We start from the raw sequence: 21,487 nt of genomic DNA on the forward strand, positions 1-21,487 counted from the left end.
TGAATTTGAAATAAATTTCTGCTCACTTGTACAAACCCAATTCCAATGAAGTTGCGATGTTGTGTTCAACATAAAAACAGAATAAAATCATTAGCAAATCGTGTTCAACCTACTTAATTGAATATACTGCAAAGACATTTAATCTTCAAACTGATACTTTGTTTTTAGCAATTAATTATTAACCTAAAAATTATGAGTGCACCACATCCCCAAAAAGATTGGAGGGGTGAAAAAGAAATGTGAGAAAGTTGAGGAATTCTCATCAAACACCTGTTTGAAACATCCCACAGGTGAACAGGCTAATTCAGAACAGGGGAGTGCTATGATTGGCCGAAAAACAACATTGTGTACCCATGACTGTCAATCCCTCAGGCGGTACTACATCAAAAACTGACAATGTGAAAAGGATATCACCACATGAGCTTGAGAAAATTCAGAAAAACAATGTCAGGAAATACAGTTCAGCGCTTCATCTGTAACTGGAACTTAAAACTCTGATCTGGAAAGGAATCAACAACACTCAAATGCCCCCGGCTACCCCAGGCCTGAGCCCATCTAAGATGGACTGATGCAAAGTGGAAAAGTGTTCTGTGGTCCAAATATTCCCCATTTCTAATTATTTTTGGAAACTGGATGTTGTGTCTTCCGGGCCAAAGAGCAAAAGATTCATCCGGACTGTTATGGACACAAAGTTTAAAAACGCAGTACAGGGTCCGCACGTGGCCCTAAAGGTCCCTAAAAAACCCTAAATTTTCGAAGGTGCATTTAGGGGCCCCTAAAAGTCCTTAAAAATCCGCGAAAACCGGTCAAGCCCCTAAAAAGGCCTTAAATGTAAAAAAATCAAACGGGGACCTCTACTGCCAAAATTCTGCCGAAAAAAAAATTATCTTTTATTTAAAAAAAAATAGCAATCCGCCTGGCGTCCAAAACAGCCGGAAATTGTCAACGGAAGTCACCTTGTTCACAACTAGTGGCCAACTTGTCGTCGATATTCAATTGTTCGTTTCCGTGAGTACGCATTTCACTTCGTCTTCGTTACAACGTAGCGTAGTTCTTTCATCGATCCAATTTGTATCATGGGGAAGTGCAAGTTTCAAGATGCCTGGGTTGAAAGTAAGGAGTTTGGGAGCTGGGTTCGTCGAGATCCAAAAGATCGGCACATGTTTTACTGCTATCTGTGCAAGCAGAGTTACCAGCTTGGAAAGATGGGCGTCAAAGTGCTGGAGTCGCACCGGAAAAACAGGAGACACGCTGATTTGGCAAAGACTCTCTCATCTTCCGTTGGTATGAATCTGTTTCTAAAATATCGAGATAGTGAAGCGTCAACTTTAGGCAGTGGTATTGGCAGTGCATGCATGGGGACCTACAGTTGTCCAGTCATCGACTTCAACCTGCCAGAAGTCAGGCTTTATGAACGTAGTTCAATACACGAAGGCGGACTTGTTAAAGGCAGAGATCGTGTAGACTTTAAAAGTGATCTGCAGCCATTACAGTTACAAATCTTGTGAAAATAATTGGAAAGTGCTGGAAATTGCTAAAAACTACCACTGTGGGGAAAGGAAGACTTTGTACCTGGCTACATTTGGCATCGCTGCCCACTTTTCATCTCTACTGAGGCAGAAAGTGAAGGCTGAGTCAGAGTATGTCCTCCTCTTTGATGAGTCTCTAAATCATGAGATGCAAGAGAAATAGCTGGACATTCATGTGTGATTGTGGATTGATGACCGGGTCCGTACTTGCAACCTCACCTCTGAATTCCTGTGACGTTCAGCAGTAACTGATCTTCAGGAGCGTCTGGGCCCTATCGTGTGTGACTTCGGTCACCAAAAGCTGCTCCAGCTCTTGATGGATGGCCCCAATATTAATTGGAAGCTGTACGAATCAATTCAAGAACAAATAGAAAAGATGACCACCCGCCGTATGCTGCAGACTGCCAGCTGCGGTCTACACATTCTCCATAATGCATTTCGAATCGGTTACGGGGCAGCTGGATGGGGGGTGGAAGATTTTCTGTCAAGCCTCTACAACTTGTTTCGCGATGCACCTGCCAGGCGTGAGGACTTTAAACAAGTCACTGGATCCGACACTCTCCCTCTCATGTTCTGCAAGCACAGATGGCTTGAAAACATTAATGTGGCAGAGAGAGCCATCACCCTGATGCAACACGTGCGAGATTATTGCGAGGCCGCAAGGACGAAGAAGGTGACCTGCCCAACCAACAGCTCCTTCACTGTTGTTCAGAAAGCAGCACAGGACCCCATCTTTGTTGCCAAGCTTCACTTCTTTCTAATGTGCGCCAGGCTGGTGGAACCATTCCTGAAATTGTACCAGACTGACAAGCCTATGCTTCCCTTCATTGCAAAGGACATGGGCACCCTCATCAAGACTCTGATGGAAAAGTTCATCAAGCCTGAAGTCCTTAAAGGAAAGGCAGCCTCCCTCACCAGCCTTGTCAAGATTAATGTGGGTGACAAGTCACACTGCTTCTGAAATCTGGCATTGCAACTGACCGTGTAAAGCAGGAATTTAGAATGAGCTGCCAAACTTTCCTGGTAAACATGATAGAAAAGTTGCTGGAGAAGGCCCCCATCGTATAGAGTTTAGTCCGCCAACTAAGCCGGATGGACCCTCGGCAGATTGCCATGATAGATGAGAAGGAGAACAACAACAAAAAACTCCAAAAAACCTTAAACATCATGGTGGATCACAGATGGGTGGAGGAAAGCAATTGTGACAGGATTCTGTTCCAGTATTCCAGACGAATTGAAAAGATCCGAGGGAGATTAGGGTCGCTTTCTCTGACTTCAACATCTCTAAGGACAGGCTGGACACGCTCTTCCACTCCACTCTGGATCAGCAGGAAAGCCAGCCGTTCCAGGAGCTATGGGGCGCCGTAAAGCAGCTGCTGCTCCTGTCTCATGGACAGGCATCTGTGGAAATTATTGAGAAGACTGACAGGCAGTGTGAGGAGGCAGAAGAAAAGAGGAATCTGAGGTTTATCACCGAGGCCAATGCATTCAGAGGCAGAGCAAAGGGCAAGAGAGCCACTTTGGCACCTCTGCAGCAACAAATAGAGGAGGCACTGGGTAGGCTCAAGGAGCTACAGTAGGGGTGCTGAGACAGACATCAGTAGAAGACATTTGTGTATATAGTTGCAATTGTAGTTATAATCTGTTTTTCTGTAGACTGTTATGTGAAGTAATTATGTGAAGACATTGACAATGGTCATATCAATGAGAACTACCACAAGGGGCGACAGGTGATCACTCTCACAGGTACTGAGGTACTGGAACCTTTGATGAACCAAGAACAGCCGATGGCACCATTGGGTGAGTCTTTTTTCCTTACTCTTGATTTCCCACAGTGGCCCTAAATTTTTCATGTCGGCCCAAAATTTTTTCCATGTCAGCCCTAAATTTTTTTCGTGTCTGCCCCTAAGAATGCCCCTAAAAAGCCCTTAAATTTTTTGGGTCAGACTGAGTATGAACCCTGCAGTATCTCTAATTGTATGGGACTGTGTTTGTGGCAATGCGATGGGTAACAGAGACATCTGTAAAGGCACCATTAAAGCTGAAAGTTACATACAGGTTTTGGAGAAACATGCTGACCTCCAAGCAAAATCTTTTTCAATGACACCCCTACTTATTTCAGCAAGACAATGCCAAACCACATTGTGGACATGTTACAACAGGTGGCTTCACAGTAAAAGAATGCTGCTACTAGATTGGCCAGCCTGTTGTCCAGACCTGTCTCCCATTGAAAATGTGTGGAGTGAACTGTTGAACAGTTGAAGCTGTACATCAAGCAAGAATTGGAAAGAATTCCACCAACAAACCTTCAACAATTAGTGTCATTAGTTCTCAAATTTTTATTGAATGTTGTTAAAAGAAAAGGCGATGTAGCAAACATGACCCTGTCCCAACTTTTTTGGAACATGTTGCAGCCATAAAATAATAATAATGAGTTTATTTGCAAAAAAAAAAAAAAGGATCAGTTTAAACATTAAATATCTTTAGTGTATTCAATTAAATATAGGTTGAATAAGATTTGCAGATCATTGTATTCTGATTTTAACACAACACCCCAACTTCATTGGAATTGGGTTTGTAAATTCAGTTATTGTTTGCAATACCTGTTTATTTTGGGGCTAGTGGGAAAAATACCCTTCATGCTTCTACAATAAGGTCATTTCAAGAATTATGCGAAATCTATAAATGCATTACTATAGCATTGCATTTGAAATCTTTACGTACTATTCACCAAATAGTTACACTTTATAGACAAATGCTTAACAACTGACCATTAAACCTACAAAAACTAAAAAATAAGAAGCTTGGAGTTGGTCACACTTTTGCAGTTTATTAGTAAGAACTGTCCAAAAAAAAAAAAAAGTGTGTGAATTACATAATGAATAGTTTTTGAGATTATTAGGGTTAAGGTCAGTTATTTGCACCTAAGTTAAATTTTTCCAGACCAAACTCCTCTCTGTATTGACCTTGCTGTGTATACATGTGGGCAGGCGTTTATTAGGGGAGATTCAGTCATGATGGATCAGAAATGTGTTGACCAAACTTTTGCTTCAAATGGGACCACCAGTCCTTTTGGTTCGGTAGCATACAAATCTATCTGAAATCAAAAGATAAGAATCCAATGGACTGCAGTTGTCTTGCCCTACCCAAAATTTATTTATAGTTCTGAAAAAATAGGTTGTTCATATGGTTTCTTTGCCACGGATCCATGTCTCCATATCCTTGTCCTCTGTCTGTCACAGAAATATCCTCTTTCTTCCACCAATATACTCATAAAATGTTCATTTCCAAAATAATCTGAAATTTTCTCTGATTTCCTTGACCATCACTCGCCAGTATGATACCAGTAAATCAGATGGACAGTTTAAAAAGACAGCCAGTAATGCAAAGCTGTGCAGTTATCTACCAGATTTCTCCTTCACACCCTTCAAACAAGGTGAGACTATACAATGCACCCCCCCCCTTTTTTTTTTTTTTTTTTTTTTTTTCAAACAAAGGCTGCCTGCTGACTTATTTTCTCTTACAGCTCTCAAGGAAACCTGTGACTGGTTTGTTGCTAATTATGACACAGCACGCAAGTGAAAACAGTCATCAAGTGGAGACAAAAACAACCAGGTTGACAATCTGTTACTTTGGTGGGATGGACACCAGAGAGGTGATGTGCTGGCCCAGCTGTTAAAGGAGCCCAGAATTTTACAAAGACGTTGCATTTTTTTCCAGTCTACAACATCATTCTGTGAAGATCAAATCACCTAGTCTTCGCGGTTCACTACATTTATGTAATAAAAGGATGTGGTTAACTAAAATATATTGGTCATGTGCATAAATCCTTTATACTTGGAAAGTGTGACATCTAACTCAAACACAATGAATGTTTTCATTTCATTTATTTCAAGGCTCCATGGAGGAAATTTAATCAAAAACAAACGAAAAAAACCCCATGCTAATTTAAAAAAGTAACAAAGCTAGTGTGAAAGTAGGGGGTGGGGCCGCATTCATGCTTTCGCCACGTTATTGTTACACATCTTACCGGTTTTGGTAATTGTATTGCATAGTTGACGTTCTGACAAAGAGCTGAAAAGACCATGACTTAAACTTCTCAAGTCATTCACTAAATCATGATAGTTATTCAAAGTGTCAAAAAAAAACCAAGATTTCTTGTAGAAATATCTTTTAAATCATTCCAAAGGAAAAAAAATACGTATAACGTGATTTAAACTTGACCTCAATATGCTCACTGTGGAAAGGAGAGGCTGGAGTAGAAGTTCAGTGCAGTGATTGGGTGTACCATTTCCTGAGAGGAGACACTACAGACATTCCAAGGTTACTTGTATGTAAAGAACAAAAAAAAAAAAAAAAGACATTGCGATAACCTTGACTATTTTGAATCTACAAACCAATACCAATGAAGTTAAGATGTTCATTAAAAAATGTGCAAATCATTAAACCTACTGTCAGAGAAGTTTTTACAAAACAACCAAGACAAGCCCGGAGGACTGTATTGAAAATGAACTAACACCAACCAAGATTGTCTTTCTGAGCAGGAGGACACAAGACACTGGCCAGTTCGTCTCTAACCACGTCCTGAACCTATCTCTCGCACACTCTTTTTATTTCCGAAAACACAAGGTCAAAAGGAGGGGTGAGTAAGCAAGTGAACAAAGGCACATTCAAAAATAATGTGCGTGCGTTGATGAAGTTGTCCTCGGCCACTTCTCTGAAGATAAGAAGTTGGCCTATGTACGTGCGTGTGTGTGTGTGTCTTTGTGCAAGGAATCTTCTAACATTTTGAGTAAGAATGAAACCTACCAGTTATAGTTTGAGAGAAAATAAAACCATTACCTATAATAGTAAGATGATAGCTATAAAAGTAACTAATTGTTTCACATTTCCCCCTGGTCATCATGATTAAAATTAAACAAGACATCATTCAAAGCTAAAGGTGAGAGCAGGGACTAAAGCCATTTTTGGTCCACTATACGTATAACAAGGTCAACCTGGAAACATCAAACACTCACAACTGTGTTGCTTTTCTGTGAAGTCGTCAAAAAAGGTTTACGTAATAGTAGTATCATCGTTCCCGTTCTGTCCATCAGGAGCTGTAGGTTTCCCAGGATGGACGTAGACAACAGGCTGACTGGGCAACTGTTCTATGTTGGTGCTTTCCTGGCCACGAGGTTGTGCACCACATGCCATCAGGCACAGCCCTGCAAGAAAGTAAACAGCATATTTGGTCAACAGGACTGCGGTCAGCCACTGTCCAGTGGTCCGCTCAATCTTACAAAAAGAGGGTTGTGTTTCCCACGGAAAACCCTCTCTCCAATTATGGTCTTTCATCGGTAGACTGGGGTGTAGGTGATGGAGATCCTACCCCGAGGGAGTGGCGTCGCTAGGCCCATCAACAAGGAATCGGAGGAGCTTGCACTGTGGGTGGTACACGCAATGACACTTTAAGTAAATTTTCAGCAGCTTTTGTCACAGTGTCATTTACAAAATGTGTGCCATTGTCACTTCGACTCACACTTGGAATGCCAAATATTGGAATAATGCGATTACACAGTGCTTTTATAACTGTCTTTGCATCATCACCTGCTGTTGGGGAAACATCAATTATCACCAAGCAATATTGCATCCCTAATGCTTTGTTTCATGTAATGTTTTATGTAATCCATATGGATTGTGTGAAACGGTTCTGGAGGTAAAGAAAATGTTCCTCTTCGTGGTCATAAATACCCTTGTGCATTGTTTTTTAAACAGATAACACATTGTTTGCAAAAAAATTTTGAAAAGTGTGTAAACCCATGAGTGTGATAATATTTTCGTGTCAATGCCACCATCCCCCCTGTTGACGCATGACTCAACCAACGTGTCAATATTGTTACCCATTCAAACAATGATTTCGGTAGCCAAGGTTTTCCGTCGGCCAATTTGCTGACCTTGTCTTGTCAATTTTTTAACCTTTGTTCTCCCAATGTGTGAGTTCAGGTAAAAGTAAGTTTCTTTTGCCTTGTCCCATTAGAGGTCGCCACAGCGGGATATCTCAGATGAACGTTCATAATTGTTTGGGACAGTTTTTACGCCTATCTGCTGCTGTGGGCATAAGTGACGCTGAGTTGAGTGCCACAAATCTTAAAATTGTGATGTATTCCTGTGACAAAAATTTCATGGTGCAATGTAAGTGTTGTGGAGGTGACAAAAATTTTGTATTTGTTTCCAGCGGAAGGACTGAAACTGCGTGTGGCACTTTCATTGTTAACTGGTGGAACAAGACGTCTTCCTTGTTCAGTCAATATGTCCTCTATAGGTCACTTCCTGTTTCCATAACTGCATTTTGTCTTTCGAAACTTTGTTTCCTGTGCCATGTAAATATTGCAGTAACGTCAATGTATAAATTTTGCATTGTTCTTGGGTGTTTGAGCCCACTAAAATGTTATCCACATATGCCAAACTTTGGCTTTTGTGTGGGGCATTAAAGGACGCCAAACACCTTGCGATTGCTTCTGAAAAAATTGTTGGGGGGGTCACAAAATCCTTGGGAAAACCTTGTCAAAGTTCATTTTTCGCATTTGAACGTAAACGTAAACCAGTATTGGCTTTCGGGGTGTACAGGAATGCTCCAAAAGCATTACTGAAGTCAACCACCGAGAACCACCTGGTTCCGGGTTGTAATGAGTTCAAACGTGTTTGTGGATTAGAAACATTTGGCGGACACGATTGCACTGCTTGGTTTATTGCACGCAAATCCTGAATTAATCTCCATTTGTTGGTCTGTGCTTTTCGGAATGGGAATATAGGCGTATTGCATGGTAAGTCTGGGCACGTGTGTAAAATTCCTGCCTTTTTTTAGTTCGTCAATTAGGGGTTGGGTGCCTATTTCAGCGGGTATTGTCAAATTATCAGTCATTATTCTGTTTTTCCCTGTATAACTACTGGCGGTGTGTTTGTCATGAGTCCAACGTCAGATCCACAGTCCGGATTGGAGATGACAAATGGCATCTTCCCTAACAGGGGTGAGCACGTAAAGTTCGGTTAGTTAGCTATGGTGGACTTGTGCAAACGTATCATAATTCCATCAAACATGTAATCAAACCATCCTGATTCTGTTTCTTCAACGTCAGTGAATTTTTGTGATGGGACCCAAACTTCGTGTGAAATCGTTCCGGCCAAATCGTTTGTGTCCCTCCATTCTTGTTGCTTTGGCTTTGCAAGTGAAATGTGTGGATGTTGCTCAGGAGAAAGCAGCATTTTCACTTCTGCTGTGAGTCTGACAGTGGCGAAACACTACTTCCCTTTCCAGTAAAGGTAATTGACCTGCGCTTGTTGTTCAGCCAATTCCAAAAACAATTTGGTGTAATCTGTATCAGGGTTTAAGTCTCGTGAGGAGAGAGGAGAGGAACTGTCTCGTACAATTCACCACTGCACTCTCTGATTATCCTCTCCTCAGCACCTCTATTTATTTAGTTTTTCGGCGCCCCTTATTTACATGGATGTTACAAAAAGGAGACAGCAAGCAAAACAGTTGGAAACAAAGTGTACATGTTTGTTCATGTGCGTGTGCATGTGTGGAAGATTGCTCAGTATATGTGTGGTCATCATTTCTTTAACAGGCAGAAGTTCTAATAGTTCTGATGATTAGATGTTTTTGTTCTTGCTATCGCCTGCTAGGCGGCTGCCAACATTATCTAGAGAAGAGCAAAGCATTTCTTTATTGGAAACAGATGTATGATAATTATAATCACAATTATTCCTACATTTCCCCCCTGTTCATCCTTCATTTGCTACCACGTTTTCTAGAGCAGAGCAAAGTATTCTTCATTGCAGGCAGGAACAGTAACTGAATTGGAGCAGAGCAAAGCATTTCTTCATTGCAGGCAGAAACAGCTACTGAATTGGAGCAGAGCAAAGCATTTCTTCACTGCAGGCAGGAACAGTTACTGAATTGAAGCAGAGCAAAGCATTTCTTCTTTGCAGGCAGGAACAGTTACTAAATTGGAGCAGAGCAAAGCATTTCTTCATTGCAGGTTGAAACAGTAACTGAATTGGAGCAGAGCAAAGCATTTCTTCTTTGCAGGCAGGAACAGTTACTGAATTGGAGCAGAGCAAATCATTTCTTCATTGCAGGCAGGAACAGTTACTGAATTGGAGCAGAGCAAATCATTTCTTCATTGCAGGCAGGAACAGTTAATGAATTATATTTACAATTATTTCCACATTATCCTCCTGTTTATCCTACATTTGCTCAAATCCTCACATCATCCAATAGATCACCCTTTCAGCTTTATTCTACAGAATCATATTGATGAAAACCAACAGTTACACTCGGAGGAAAATATAGCTCTAATTATTTGTAATCTTCTGGATCAGAGAACAGGCCTAGAAGAGAAGTCATCAGGTCATCACCGTGATAAAAAATATCACTGTCATTACCCTGTTGTGCAAATAGTGTCTATTTATCTATCTAATAGTCTATTTCTGCCAATTTTGAATTTGTCGGGGCAATAGCAGTCGTTATAAGTTAGTTAAGTGATGCCTTTATGCAGGGAATCCAACAACATCCACATAATGCAAGAATAGCTGCAAACAGCTATAAAAACTAGGACAGATAACACCAAGTTTTTAGATTTGCCAAACTTTTTCTTTCCCACTACTCAGACCAGGCTGATGTGTTCACACCAGAGTGCTCCTTCATCTTGTGGTTCAGGGTGCGGAGGCCTTCAATGGCCCTTGTGAGTGACCCATCATATTTGGAATAAACAACACTGGTCACCGAACACTGAGCAGTCGCCACCCTTCTCGGCCAGGACCATGTTGACCACTATGCAGTTCTGGAACCCCATGAGTGAGGTTGCAGCTGGTTGTTCCCTTATGGCAATAAAGCCTGCTTCCATATAATTACCTAGTTTCTGTCATTTGTAATGTATGTAGTTGATTCTGTCAATGTTTTTATACTGGGTTATCCAAAACAAGATGGATTCCCATCCTGCAGCAATCTGGTTAGCCAACTTATATTCATCTGGTACGCCTTGTGGGATGCCAATTGCATCAATGTATGTCGGATCTCCATCTTTCCAAGAGGACCTTTGCCTTCGAAAGAAACCAAGAGGAGGTCCAAAGATGGATGTGGCCAATGGTATCTCCTCTGTTTTGGCTGGAAACGCAGTCACAGATAAGAGCAGTGATACCAGTGCACACGTTCCTGCTGCATTTATTAATGTGTCATACAACTTTTGACCAACACACCACCACCACACATCGCTGCTTGTGAGCAGTGGGGGTTGGCCGATGGATATCATGACACCATGTTTTGTTGAGACTTCCCACCTTAACACCTGTCCTTGTTAAGCTAACACAGGAGAAGCTGGCCAACATTAGTAGAAAATATCAGTTTATCATTTACTTAGTTGTTGGATAAACACTATTCCATTTCTGACAAGTGCTGTTAGGAGTTGTTTTAGTCATTACCTCCAGGGTACACTGTGTTGGGATTTCTGCTGGAATGACATGTAGTAGTGGCCTAGGGCCCATGCATGTGATACAAAAATAGTTTACCCAGTTAGCTACATTCTACATTAACAACCAGTGGTTTCCTATTTGTAAAATGATAAAAATTAAAAAAAAAAAATTCCTCACACTTTTTCAGTTAAAATACATTGTTTACGTACTCTTTTGTATGGCATTTGGGTTCAAGGTAGCATTAAATTGGCAAATGGTGAGAGGAAAATGGGGGTTTCCTTTAGCATAAGCCCATAGATGGAATGCCCAGCAATTAGACTCGGCCAAGGAATTGAAATAGTGCTTAACTGATTTATTGGGAGAAACACAAGGGGTCCTCCCCTCATGCCTCAGTGACTGCCGCATAGTTGTTTATCAATGTTATTTGAAATGAGGTTGCGCTTCTTTATCTTATGTGTGGTAGGCATAGTTGACTGAGTATAATTATTGGTTCTGTTTTTATGTAATTTTGTCAGCTTTACAGGTGTCCAAAAGTAGCATATGAACAAAAATATAATTACGGCTGTCAATGTTGCAGGCCAACATGCTGTTATATTATTTAACTTTTTTGAAGTCATGTCGACCAAGTCACGCCTAAATGACTGAGGCGTCTTTTAAACCTTCACCACCCTTCAGGTATTTTCAGATACTATAAATCTGCACCCACCGTATGCTGGACTTGGCTCACCTTTCCCTTTGGGTGACTCAGATGACATGACCTTTTACAGTGTGTAAGGTGTATCCACGTGTTTCTTTCTACGATTTTGTCCATGTCATTCAGCTCTTCCTCAGTTTATGCCAGTGTTTGGTTAAAACTGCATGTAGAGTAGATGTTAATTCATAAAAAGACATTGGATGAATAGACAAATGGCAATAATAAAGTTATTAAAGCACAGTAACTTGTTACTTTTTTCTGATGGTGTAATGCAAGGGTGTCAAACTCATTTCTCTTGCGGGCCACGTTGTAGTTCGGGTTTTCCTCAGAGGGACATTTTGAATGAAGGCAGCGTGGGATCGATTCCTGCTCAGTGATAGTGTCGACATCTGCACTGCGACTGGCTGGCGACCAGTTCGGGGTGTAGTCTGACGCTACCGGAAGTAAATTGGGATTGACTCCAGCTCTCTCTCTGAATAAATGCAAAAGGGTTGCGTCAGGAAAGGCATCCGGCGTAAAAAAAAATCAAAAAGACAGTTACCGCTGCACCACCATGACAATGACACAAAAATGGTTTTACACATCAATGCTGATCGATTTCCTAATTTGTTTCCAGTCCTATCAATTTGATGCATGTGTAATTCCCAAGTGACACGCCATTAGAAAACAATGTTTTATGTTTTTCGAAAGAAGTTAAGTTAATGGATGCACAGAATCCCCCAACTTTTTTTTTTTTTTTTTTGCATTCGTTTCTCTCTCATTGTGTGGAAAATATTGATAATTTGTATGGTCTCCCAAACAGTGTTTTGAATGGAATGAGACCTGTCATGCTTGTAATGTTTGTATCGTTTGACTAAATCTATCCATTGTGTCCATTCAGCATTCCAAGTGTGTTTCTTCCATGCATTTATTCAGTCCGTCTTCATTGTACTATTCATTCTCTCACTTTTTGGATGGTAAGAAGAGTGGTGTTTCAAGTTAATGTGGAACATGAGTCCATTTTGTCGACCACTTTGTTTACAAAGTGTGTTCCATTGGTATGATGTCTTTGCATACTGTTTCAGCTACAGTTAGTGCTTCAGGTTGTTTAGCTGGGAATATTTCTCCCCATTTTGAAAGAGTGTCGATGATGACTAAGCTATTGTTTTCCCTTACTTTTGTTTAGTACAATGAAATCCATGTGTATTTTCTGAAATAGATATGTTGCCTGAGGAAACTGACCACGTTTTGGATCCACATTCCCTTGTGGATTATGTCGTGCACAGGTCAAACAAGCCTGACAAAAAAATGTTTGCATACATGTTAAATCCATGGGTCATGTAATCCTTCTGTACCAGGGCTACCATTGCCCCTGTTGAGACCTGAGACACTTCCCATGGCTCAATATTGCTGCCCACTTAAGATTTTTTGTAGAATGGATTTTGTATCTGTGCTGACATAAATCCCATTTTGTAGTATAGCACCTTTATTTTTCCACATTTTTAGTTCTGCTCATAAGCTTTGTTGTTGCATTTTGTTTAACACATCATCTGAAAGTATGTCTTCATTTCTTGCATGGTCAGCTAATCCCATAAAGGTTTTGGCTGCTACTTCTTTTGCTGTTTTATCTGTAAATCCATTTCCTAATGATACTTTGTATTTAATGTGTGTACTGCACATTTACATGGCTATTTCTTTTGCTAATTGAACTGCAATGAGCAAATTTTGTATTAGCTCTGCATGTGCCACTGTTTTCCCAGTAGTCGTCACCATTCATCACCATATTTTTCCAGTATTGTCTGTGTAGATTTTGATACCACTGTGAATACACCAGCATCTGGTCTCAGATTGTTTAACACTGTCCAATAAGGTATTGTCTGTACAGTTCAGTCGTCCCAATCCAAATCAGGTTCTTTTTCTGTCCCATCAGGAACATTTCGTGCTACCAATACAAATTGTCCCAAACTCTTCCACTCCTGTTGAGTTTGTTTGTGAAATGACGTGTATGGTAGTGTCCTTTCCTTGTGTAATGCATTTAGTTTGTCAGTCTAGCTCCTGCCACTACAACTGATATACCATTTTAGTACAGATAATCATGATTTGGGCTGGTGTGGCCTGTTGTAAGTTTACAGTATCTTATACTACATAGTCACATGCAATGAGTTCTTATGTCATTTTGTGGTTTTTCAATCATGTCTCGAGCTGTTTGCAGGAAGAAATCTCCTGTTCTTGTTGGAGGTTTGTTTGGAATATCTAAGGTGTAATAATAGAGTGCTGGGTTCCTATTTTATAAGATATTTAACCGTCCTCCCAGTAATTCCTTTTTTTCTTATTCTATATTTCCTGTCAAAGAGGGAATTAAAAAGTTACATTTTGGGAGCATTAGTTGTGACATTTTTAATGGGGAGATGGCTGCTCTAATTATGCGGTGGAGGGTGTTTTGTTTTTAGGGCAGTCACATGAAATGTGACCTTTTTCTCCACAACAGCAGCAAATAATTTCTTTCTGAGCAAATTTGCATCCGCTCCCCATTACTCTTCCCCTGCCTCTTCCTCATCGGCGGCCACAATTATTAAATGTTTCGCATAAAGCTCCATAAAATTCTCCTTCCTCTGTCAGAAAGGTGTCAACTTTCTTTTTATTTTGTAGCACTCTGCGTGTAGTGCTTGGTTAATGTATTGTTACGGGCTGCCAGTCAGTTTGTCAACTCAATGTTTTTCAATCCATTGTTTTGTAGGATTATTTGAATTCGCATGTAGAACATTTTTTAATTGCTCTTGATACACACTCCCTGGATTGTGATCTTCAGGAATGCCGCTGTTTGCTTTAAACCATGCAGTCATTCCGATTCTATATTCTTCAAATGTTTCATCGTCTTTTTGTTTTGCTCTTCCAATGGCTGTATAATTTGCTCGTTGTCTAAATCTAGCAGAAGGGCATTCTATTAGCCCTTTAACGCGATGATTAAGTTCCCTGCTGTGGTGAGAAAGTACTTCTTTCTTATCTTTTGGGTTCTAATCTCGTCTGATATTGTGCCAATCTCCCTTCATTGCTGTCATTGAAATTTGTTGTACTTCCACACCATTTAAGTGGTAAGACTTTCCTAAGTCTTCCATTCCCTGGACGAATTCTGTTACATCAACTTTATGAGATGTGATACCTTTTATGGCCGTTTTCACTTCATCTTGAGTCCAGTTTTGTCTGTGTGTGTGTGTGTGTGTGTGTGTGTTCCTCTTATTTTATCCTGCAGGTTAACTATACATATATTTTTGTGTGTGTTGAGCTGGCCACCAAAGCCATATTGTGTTATCCAAAAATTTAGATGTTTTATTTTAGTAGGATATTGGCTTTCAACAAACTTCTGGTCCTTACACATTTTTTTTTTTCAGATGTTCTGTATCAACTATTTTGATATTTCTCAACTATTTTGCTATTTGTTTTTCCCCTGTTGGAGTCAGTGGTTCACCTAGGGTGACAATTACATTCTGTTTGAGGTAATTCCCAAGCTTCTACCACAAGTGGCGGAGAATCGTTACCGCTGCATACTCAAACAGTTGTCACTCAATTACCTGTTCAAATGAGGTAACGAACCGCCACTCAAACATTTACACATGCACACATTTCATGGAGCTCACGTACAGGACACACATTGCCCTTTTCTGAGTTTTATAGACTCCTCAGTCTACTCGATAGGGACTAGTATTCTCGAGGTATGGTTCTACTACAGTCACCCAGACCCCCATTCACTCATTCCTGAGTGTGGGAGTTTCCTACTCACCAGAGATGTCTTTACGTCCTTCGGCTTCTCGTCAAACCTCAGCGTCCAGACGCAAAGTCGAGGCCCAGTCCCGGAAAGGGTCTCAAGTGCCGTGACCACAGTCTTTGCCTGGACGTCGACTCAGCCCCTGGAAACCTCAGGTATCTTGAGATCCGGCTCGAAGGACCAAGTAATTGTCAGGTTTACCAATTAGACGTTCATTAAACTGGACAAAAAGGAAGCAAAGACACCAGTTTAAGTCTCGCGAGGAGAGAGGAGTGGAACTGTCTTGTACAATTCACCACTGCACTCTCTGATTATCCTCTCCTCAGCACCTCTATTTATTTAGTTTTTCGACGCCCCTTATTTACATGAATGTTACAAAAAGGAGACGGCAAGCAAAACAGTTGGAAACAAAGTTTACGTGTTTGTTTATGTGCGTGTGCATGTGCGTAAGATTGCTGAGTAAATGTGTGGTCATCAATTCTTTAACAGGCAGCAGTTCTAACAGTTCTGATGATTAGATGTTTTTGTTCTTGCTATCGCCTGTTATGTTATCTAGAGCAGAGCAAAGCATTTCTTTATTGGAAGCAGATGTATGATAATTATAATCCCAATTATTCCTACAATAGGGAATGAACTGTCCGTCATTTCGTCTTGGATCAAACTGTTGGAATATGGCGCCATATTTTGACCCTGTTGTTAATGGCAATAGCTTAAAAACTTCTGCATTTACACGTTGACTATGAACTGTGTGTGTCACTTCGTTAACGAATGCATCCGAGTCGTTATTTGGATTCGGAAGTGATCTCGCAATGTCTCTATATTCACTTGGTGTCCATGGTCTTGACACAAAGATGGGATCATCACCCTGGACAGGCATTTCTAGCATAGGGTAGGCCTGAACTTCATAATTTTCGTAGGGGTGATGACTCATGTCTGGGACTAGGGTGGTCGAATTAATGGCTCGTCTCCACTGGCCCACTCCCTTAGATCGGGTCTGATAAGGGCTGATGTTAAGATTTGGTTCTTATGGTTTATTGTATTCTATTTGCCCGTCAGTCAGTTTACCTGTCGCCTGAGAATATGATGGCAAAGACGGTTTTAAATTTTGTTTGGCTATCATATTGTCAGTTTGCGCGATTGTGGTTGGAGTGTGACATGGTGACGTTTGTGCCAGTCTGGTCTTGGTTGGTCATGTTAGTGACGGTGGTGGTCAAGTTGTCGTTCATTTTCTTTGACTTTTCTGCAGTCTTACAACTTTGAATTTGTCTGGCCCTATCAAGAAGGGCCTTACAACAAAACCACTGTTTACCCTCTTCTGTGTGTCTTTCAGAGATGATTTGCTGAGAAGTTTGTCCTATTCTTCACAGTTGTCTACATTTCCAGAAAATCTGTACTTTTTATGCCACTTCCCGGTGAATTGTGTTGTTTGTAATCAATTCCGGCCAAACGGCATTTTTCCTTTACTTCAGCCTCAGAAAGTGGACAATTGGATTTCTTGGTCAACTTTGCCGCCATTTCTCATGGTCTTAGTTCTTATAGGCATCTAGTATGGTTCCTCAGTTTTGGGGAAAATTCAAAGTACCTGACTTCGGGTCGAATACCAAGCTTCTACTCCCAATTTGGAGCGGGTATTCCTGGGTGTTTTCACTAATAACGCTTGGTCAGTTTTAGATTTCCCAAACTTTGGACATTCACTCTGTACACATTCACACCCACAGACTGATCAATTTCTGTGTCCTGAAACCTAAAAGTTTCTCTTCGGAAGTAGTGATCTTCCTACTATCTTGTTCTTTTGAAAATAGTTATTTTGTGCTATTTTCTATGTGAAAAATAGTAAGTATACTAGTTGCTCGACAATAGTTATTCTGTGATATTTTCCCTGTGAGAAATAGGAAATATACTAGTCATTCGACTAGATATTCTGTGCTATTTTCTCTGTGTTATACAAACACTGACCTGTGACAATGTCTACGTTGGTTGAGACACATGCAATTCGTAGGATGACGTTTGTGTTCTCCCGACAGAGGATGTTCGAGGATTGGCCTCATGGAAAGGAGGACTTTCCGGGTCTCCTAGAAACTCCAACGGTGCACCAATTTCAGTCATCGTCGATCCTCCACCGAAAAGAAGGTGCTGCTATCCGGCTCGAGGACCAAGTTTTAGAATGTCAGAGAAGTTTTTACAAAACAACCAAGACAAGCCCGGAGGACTGTATTGAAAATGAGCTCACACCAACTAAGATTGTCTTTCTGATCGGGAGGATGCAAGACACCGACCAGGTACAGTCTCCAACCACGTCGCGTACTTTTTTTTTTTTTTTTTAAACACACAAGGTCAAAAGTAGGGGTGAGTTAGCAAGTGAACAAAGGCACATTCAAAAATAATAATGATGTGTGTGCATTGATGAAGTTGTCTTTGGCCACTTCTCAGAAGATAAGTTGGATGATGCACATGTGTGTGTGTCTAACATTTTGAGTAAGAATGAAAATAAACCAGTTTATTCTCCAATATGTAGGTACTCACAAACTTACTGAGGGGTGCAATCCCAAAATCATGTGTCCAGAGGTTGCGTTTTTCTAGGACCACTGAATTTCTCCAATCCACACATGGCTTTTTTTTAACCTCACAAGGCAAAAAAATAAAGCGTGTTTGATAGTTGCCCCAAGGTGGAAAATGTGCCAAAAATTTTACATGCACATTGAGTATTCTGGTGAGCAAAAAGCCTCAAATCGTTTACCAAATAGCTCCAGTGTGCAACAGGCTCTATGAATATGGTTTTTGTTCCTGGTTTGATTTTGAAAAGAATATGCAGTGTTCAAAATGCATTTGTATATGTAATAAACTCTGTGAAGAATTGAGCTTTGTTCACCATCCCACTGGTATTTTAAACTGAACACTACACAATAAATCAATGAATCTTACATTTTTATCTATGCAGAACGTTTAATAATTGTGTAGCCATTAAAAAGAACAAAAAATAGGCCAACACTGACCCCTGTTCACCTCTGGCCTTGATAAAGCTGCACAGAAGAAATGGGGCAAAAGATGAATGAACTCTCACTCATTCCATCTGTATCTCCCCGGATGAACTGGGCTACAAATTCTTGTCCAGAAGCACGGGGGGATTTCTCCTGACCCAGAGGCTCAAGTTTTGTCTCAAAGAACTTTCCATTTGACTCTGGCCTTCACACATCTTGACCTACTGAGTATGCAGAGCAGTGTTATCCTGCAGTCGAACAATGCTGCAGTTATCACTCTAAAGTCCAATTGGCCATCCTGTCACAAAACATCAAATTAGTATTGGATTTGGGGAAGCTAGACAAGCATGGTCTCAATTTACTTCATTGTCTAAGATAGTGTTGCTCAAAATGTGGCACCAGTACCACGAGTGATACTCTAGTGGTATGTGGGGAATTTTTATTTATATATTTATTTTTTACAATTTTCAAACTATACAACTCTATTGAATTTTTAAAGTTCCATCAGGGAAATTTCTTTTGTAAAAAAAAAAAAAAAAAGTAAGGTCTTCTTTACGTCAGTAAGGGGTGACAACATGTAAGACTTGTACCTTTTCCTCTCTTACCTAAGAACTTTCTTTCTTTCTGTAATAAAAATCCACAAAGATAAGATTGCTTCCTTACTTATGGTGTGATAAAAAGATTTTGCCAAAACAGTGTATGTCAACAAGCCAGAGCAATGGTGAGTGTGGTAAAGAAGTGAAGAAATGGGTCCAAGCAGGTTGGAACAGCTGGGGGAAGATCTCTGGAGTGTTATGTGACAGAAGAGTCTCTGCTAGGATAAAGGGCAAGGTTTATAAAATAGTGGTGAGGCCGGCCATGATTTAAGGATTAGAGACGGTGGCACTGAAGAAACAACAGGAAGCAGAACTGGAGATGGCAGAAATGAAGATGTTGAGGTTCTCGCTCAGAGTGAGCAGGTTGGATAGGATTAGAAATGAGCTAATTAGAGGCAAAGCCAAAATTGGTTGTTTTGGAGACAATGTTTGAGAGAGCAGACTTCGATGGTTTGGACATGTCCAGAGGCGAGAGTGAGTATATTGGTAGAAGGGTTCTGAGGATGGTGCTGCCAGGCAAAAGAGCGAGAGGAAGACCAAAGAAAAGGTTGATGGGTGTTGTGAGGGAAAACATGAGGACAGTGGGTGTTAGAGAGGAAGATGCACGAGATAGGCTTAGATGGAAAAAGATGACATGCTGTGGCGACCCCTAACGGGACAAGTCGAAAGGCAAAGAAGAAGTAGTCTATGTCAGAAGTACCGCATTTTTGGGACTTAGTCGCACCAGCCATAAAATCCATAGAAAAGAACAAAAACATTTACAAGTCACACTGGAGCATAAGTCGCATTTACGGGGAAATTTATTTGTTAAAATCCAACACTAAGAACTGATATGTCATTTAAAATTTAAATGACAAACAATTTAAAATAAAAATAGAATAGAGGCAAAAACAGGCCGAACTGTATGCTTACGTTACATGACACAACTGAGAACGTTCCTGGTATGTTAACATAACATATTGAGAGTTTTTCCGATAACTATAGCATAAATAACATACTAAGAAGTTTATCAAAACCATTCATGTCACTCCAAATACCTGGTAACTAAAGTCCAATGAAGTCTTCATCCTCTGTGTCACTTCTAAACAAGTCTGCCAACTCTAGAGGTAAACGACGCACCGCTTCCTCTTCGATGTCGCTTTTGTCAGATTCGTCAGTTGCAGTTACAACTAGCATATCCGGCCTTTCTCAAACCCGACAGGATGGTTTTGGTTGTCACGGAAGCCCAAACTTTGTCGAGCCATCCAATGACTTTTCGGCAAGTTGCATGGCACACGGAAACTGTCCTCTCGCAACGATGCAGAGACAGTTTGTCCTACTGAGGTTGCCGTAGTTCACAGGCTTCGGGTCGAATGCCAATCGTGTCAAAACAACTACGTAATTATGGAAACGATTTTGACAAAGGTCGCTTAAAGAAAAAAATATGAGTACCGAAGTTTTCAACAAGAATGGACAGCCTTTGTGGAGAGGGAGGTTTCTCCTGTGTGTCTTCATTCACAGATGGGGAGTATGCGAAAGCATTCATTCTCGATGTTGCCAATAACATTTTGCCAACTTCGCATAAAAACAAGATAATCAAACGAATAAAAGACATGCCTTTATCGGCAAAAAACGTTCACCATCTCACCATCATGATGGCAAATCAAGTTGAATTATGCTCACGATAAACGGACGGAAGTCTCAACACCTGCATGAAGCTTAATCTAACAACGTATGACAAGTCACATTCATGGTAAGACGTTTTTTTTGCCATAATTGTTAAATCTCTGAAGGAGGTCCTTTTGGGGCCCTTCCACGTGTTCGTCCAATTCCAGGATCGGTCAATATCTGGACTCCAGAGGCGTGAAATGTGACAAACACTTTGAAGTTTAATGACCAGAGCGCTCTGTGACACACAGTGTGACACAGACAAAGGTTTTGGTCCGACACCAAGTGTGTGTGTGTGCGTGTGTGTGTGTGCGTGTGTGTTTGTGTGTGTGAAAGCAGAACAAAGATTATATAGGCAATGTTGGAAAGCTGCCGTTGGCGGACAAGTCTCAAAACAGGATCTAACTGATGTGACTAGACAGCTAAGGCAGTTGAGTCTGCTGAGAACCACCTCTATGTTGGTTGGACACTCAAAGCAGGTGCCTGCAGAAAAAACAACTCCGTTTTGGCTGGTCACACAAGACTGCTGAAAATCAACTCAATTTAAGGCAGTTCTCGGAACCAGGTATTAGACCAGGTTACTGTCCTAACATAACTTTTCAGTCCCTCTTTTGGACTCGTCAGAGTCCAACACAAAAAAACACAAAAATTAGATTTGGGAAAAATATCCAATTTGTACAATCTGGTAATGAAAGCAATGACGATAACCCAATAGCAAAATTTTAGAATCCCCCTTTTGAGTTTGAAAGAACTCAACAACTTAACAGATCAATAAAGGTTGATTGACAGGAGTGGGGCAGTTGTCTTTTGCAGTTGAGGGTGTGACAATGGCAAGCAACAAAAAGGGA

The 21,487-nt window shown here is 40.7% G+C and overlaps 1 protein-coding gene across 2 annotated transcripts in view; it reads left to right on the forward strand.

Annotated features, from left to right (window-relative positions):
• Positions 1-5,261, forward strand: part of LOC133503069 (GDP-L-fucose synthase-like) — a 42,431-nt gene extending 37,170 nt beyond the window's left edge. For both annotated transcript variants that reach the window (XM_061824202.1, XM_061824201.1), the window contains exons 9-10: positions 4,866-4,965; positions 5,056-5,261. In XM_061824202.1, the coding sequence (XP_061680186.1) occupies positions 4,866-4,965; positions 5,056-5,111 (156 nt within the window). In that variant the 3' untranslated portion in view covers positions 5,112-5,261. The remainder of the gene's footprint in view (positions 1-4,865; positions 4,966-5,055) is intronic.
• The last annotated feature ends 16,226 nt before the right edge of the window (positions 5,262-21,487 follow it).

The sequence above is a fragment of the Syngnathoides biaculeatus genome, chromosome 7 (genome assembly GCF_019802595.1).
Source record: "Syngnathoides biaculeatus isolate LvHL_M chromosome 7, ASM1980259v1, whole genome shotgun sequence".
Taxonomy (NCBI): Eukaryota; Metazoa; Chordata; class Actinopteri; order Syngnathiformes; family Syngnathidae; genus Syngnathoides; species Syngnathoides biaculeatus.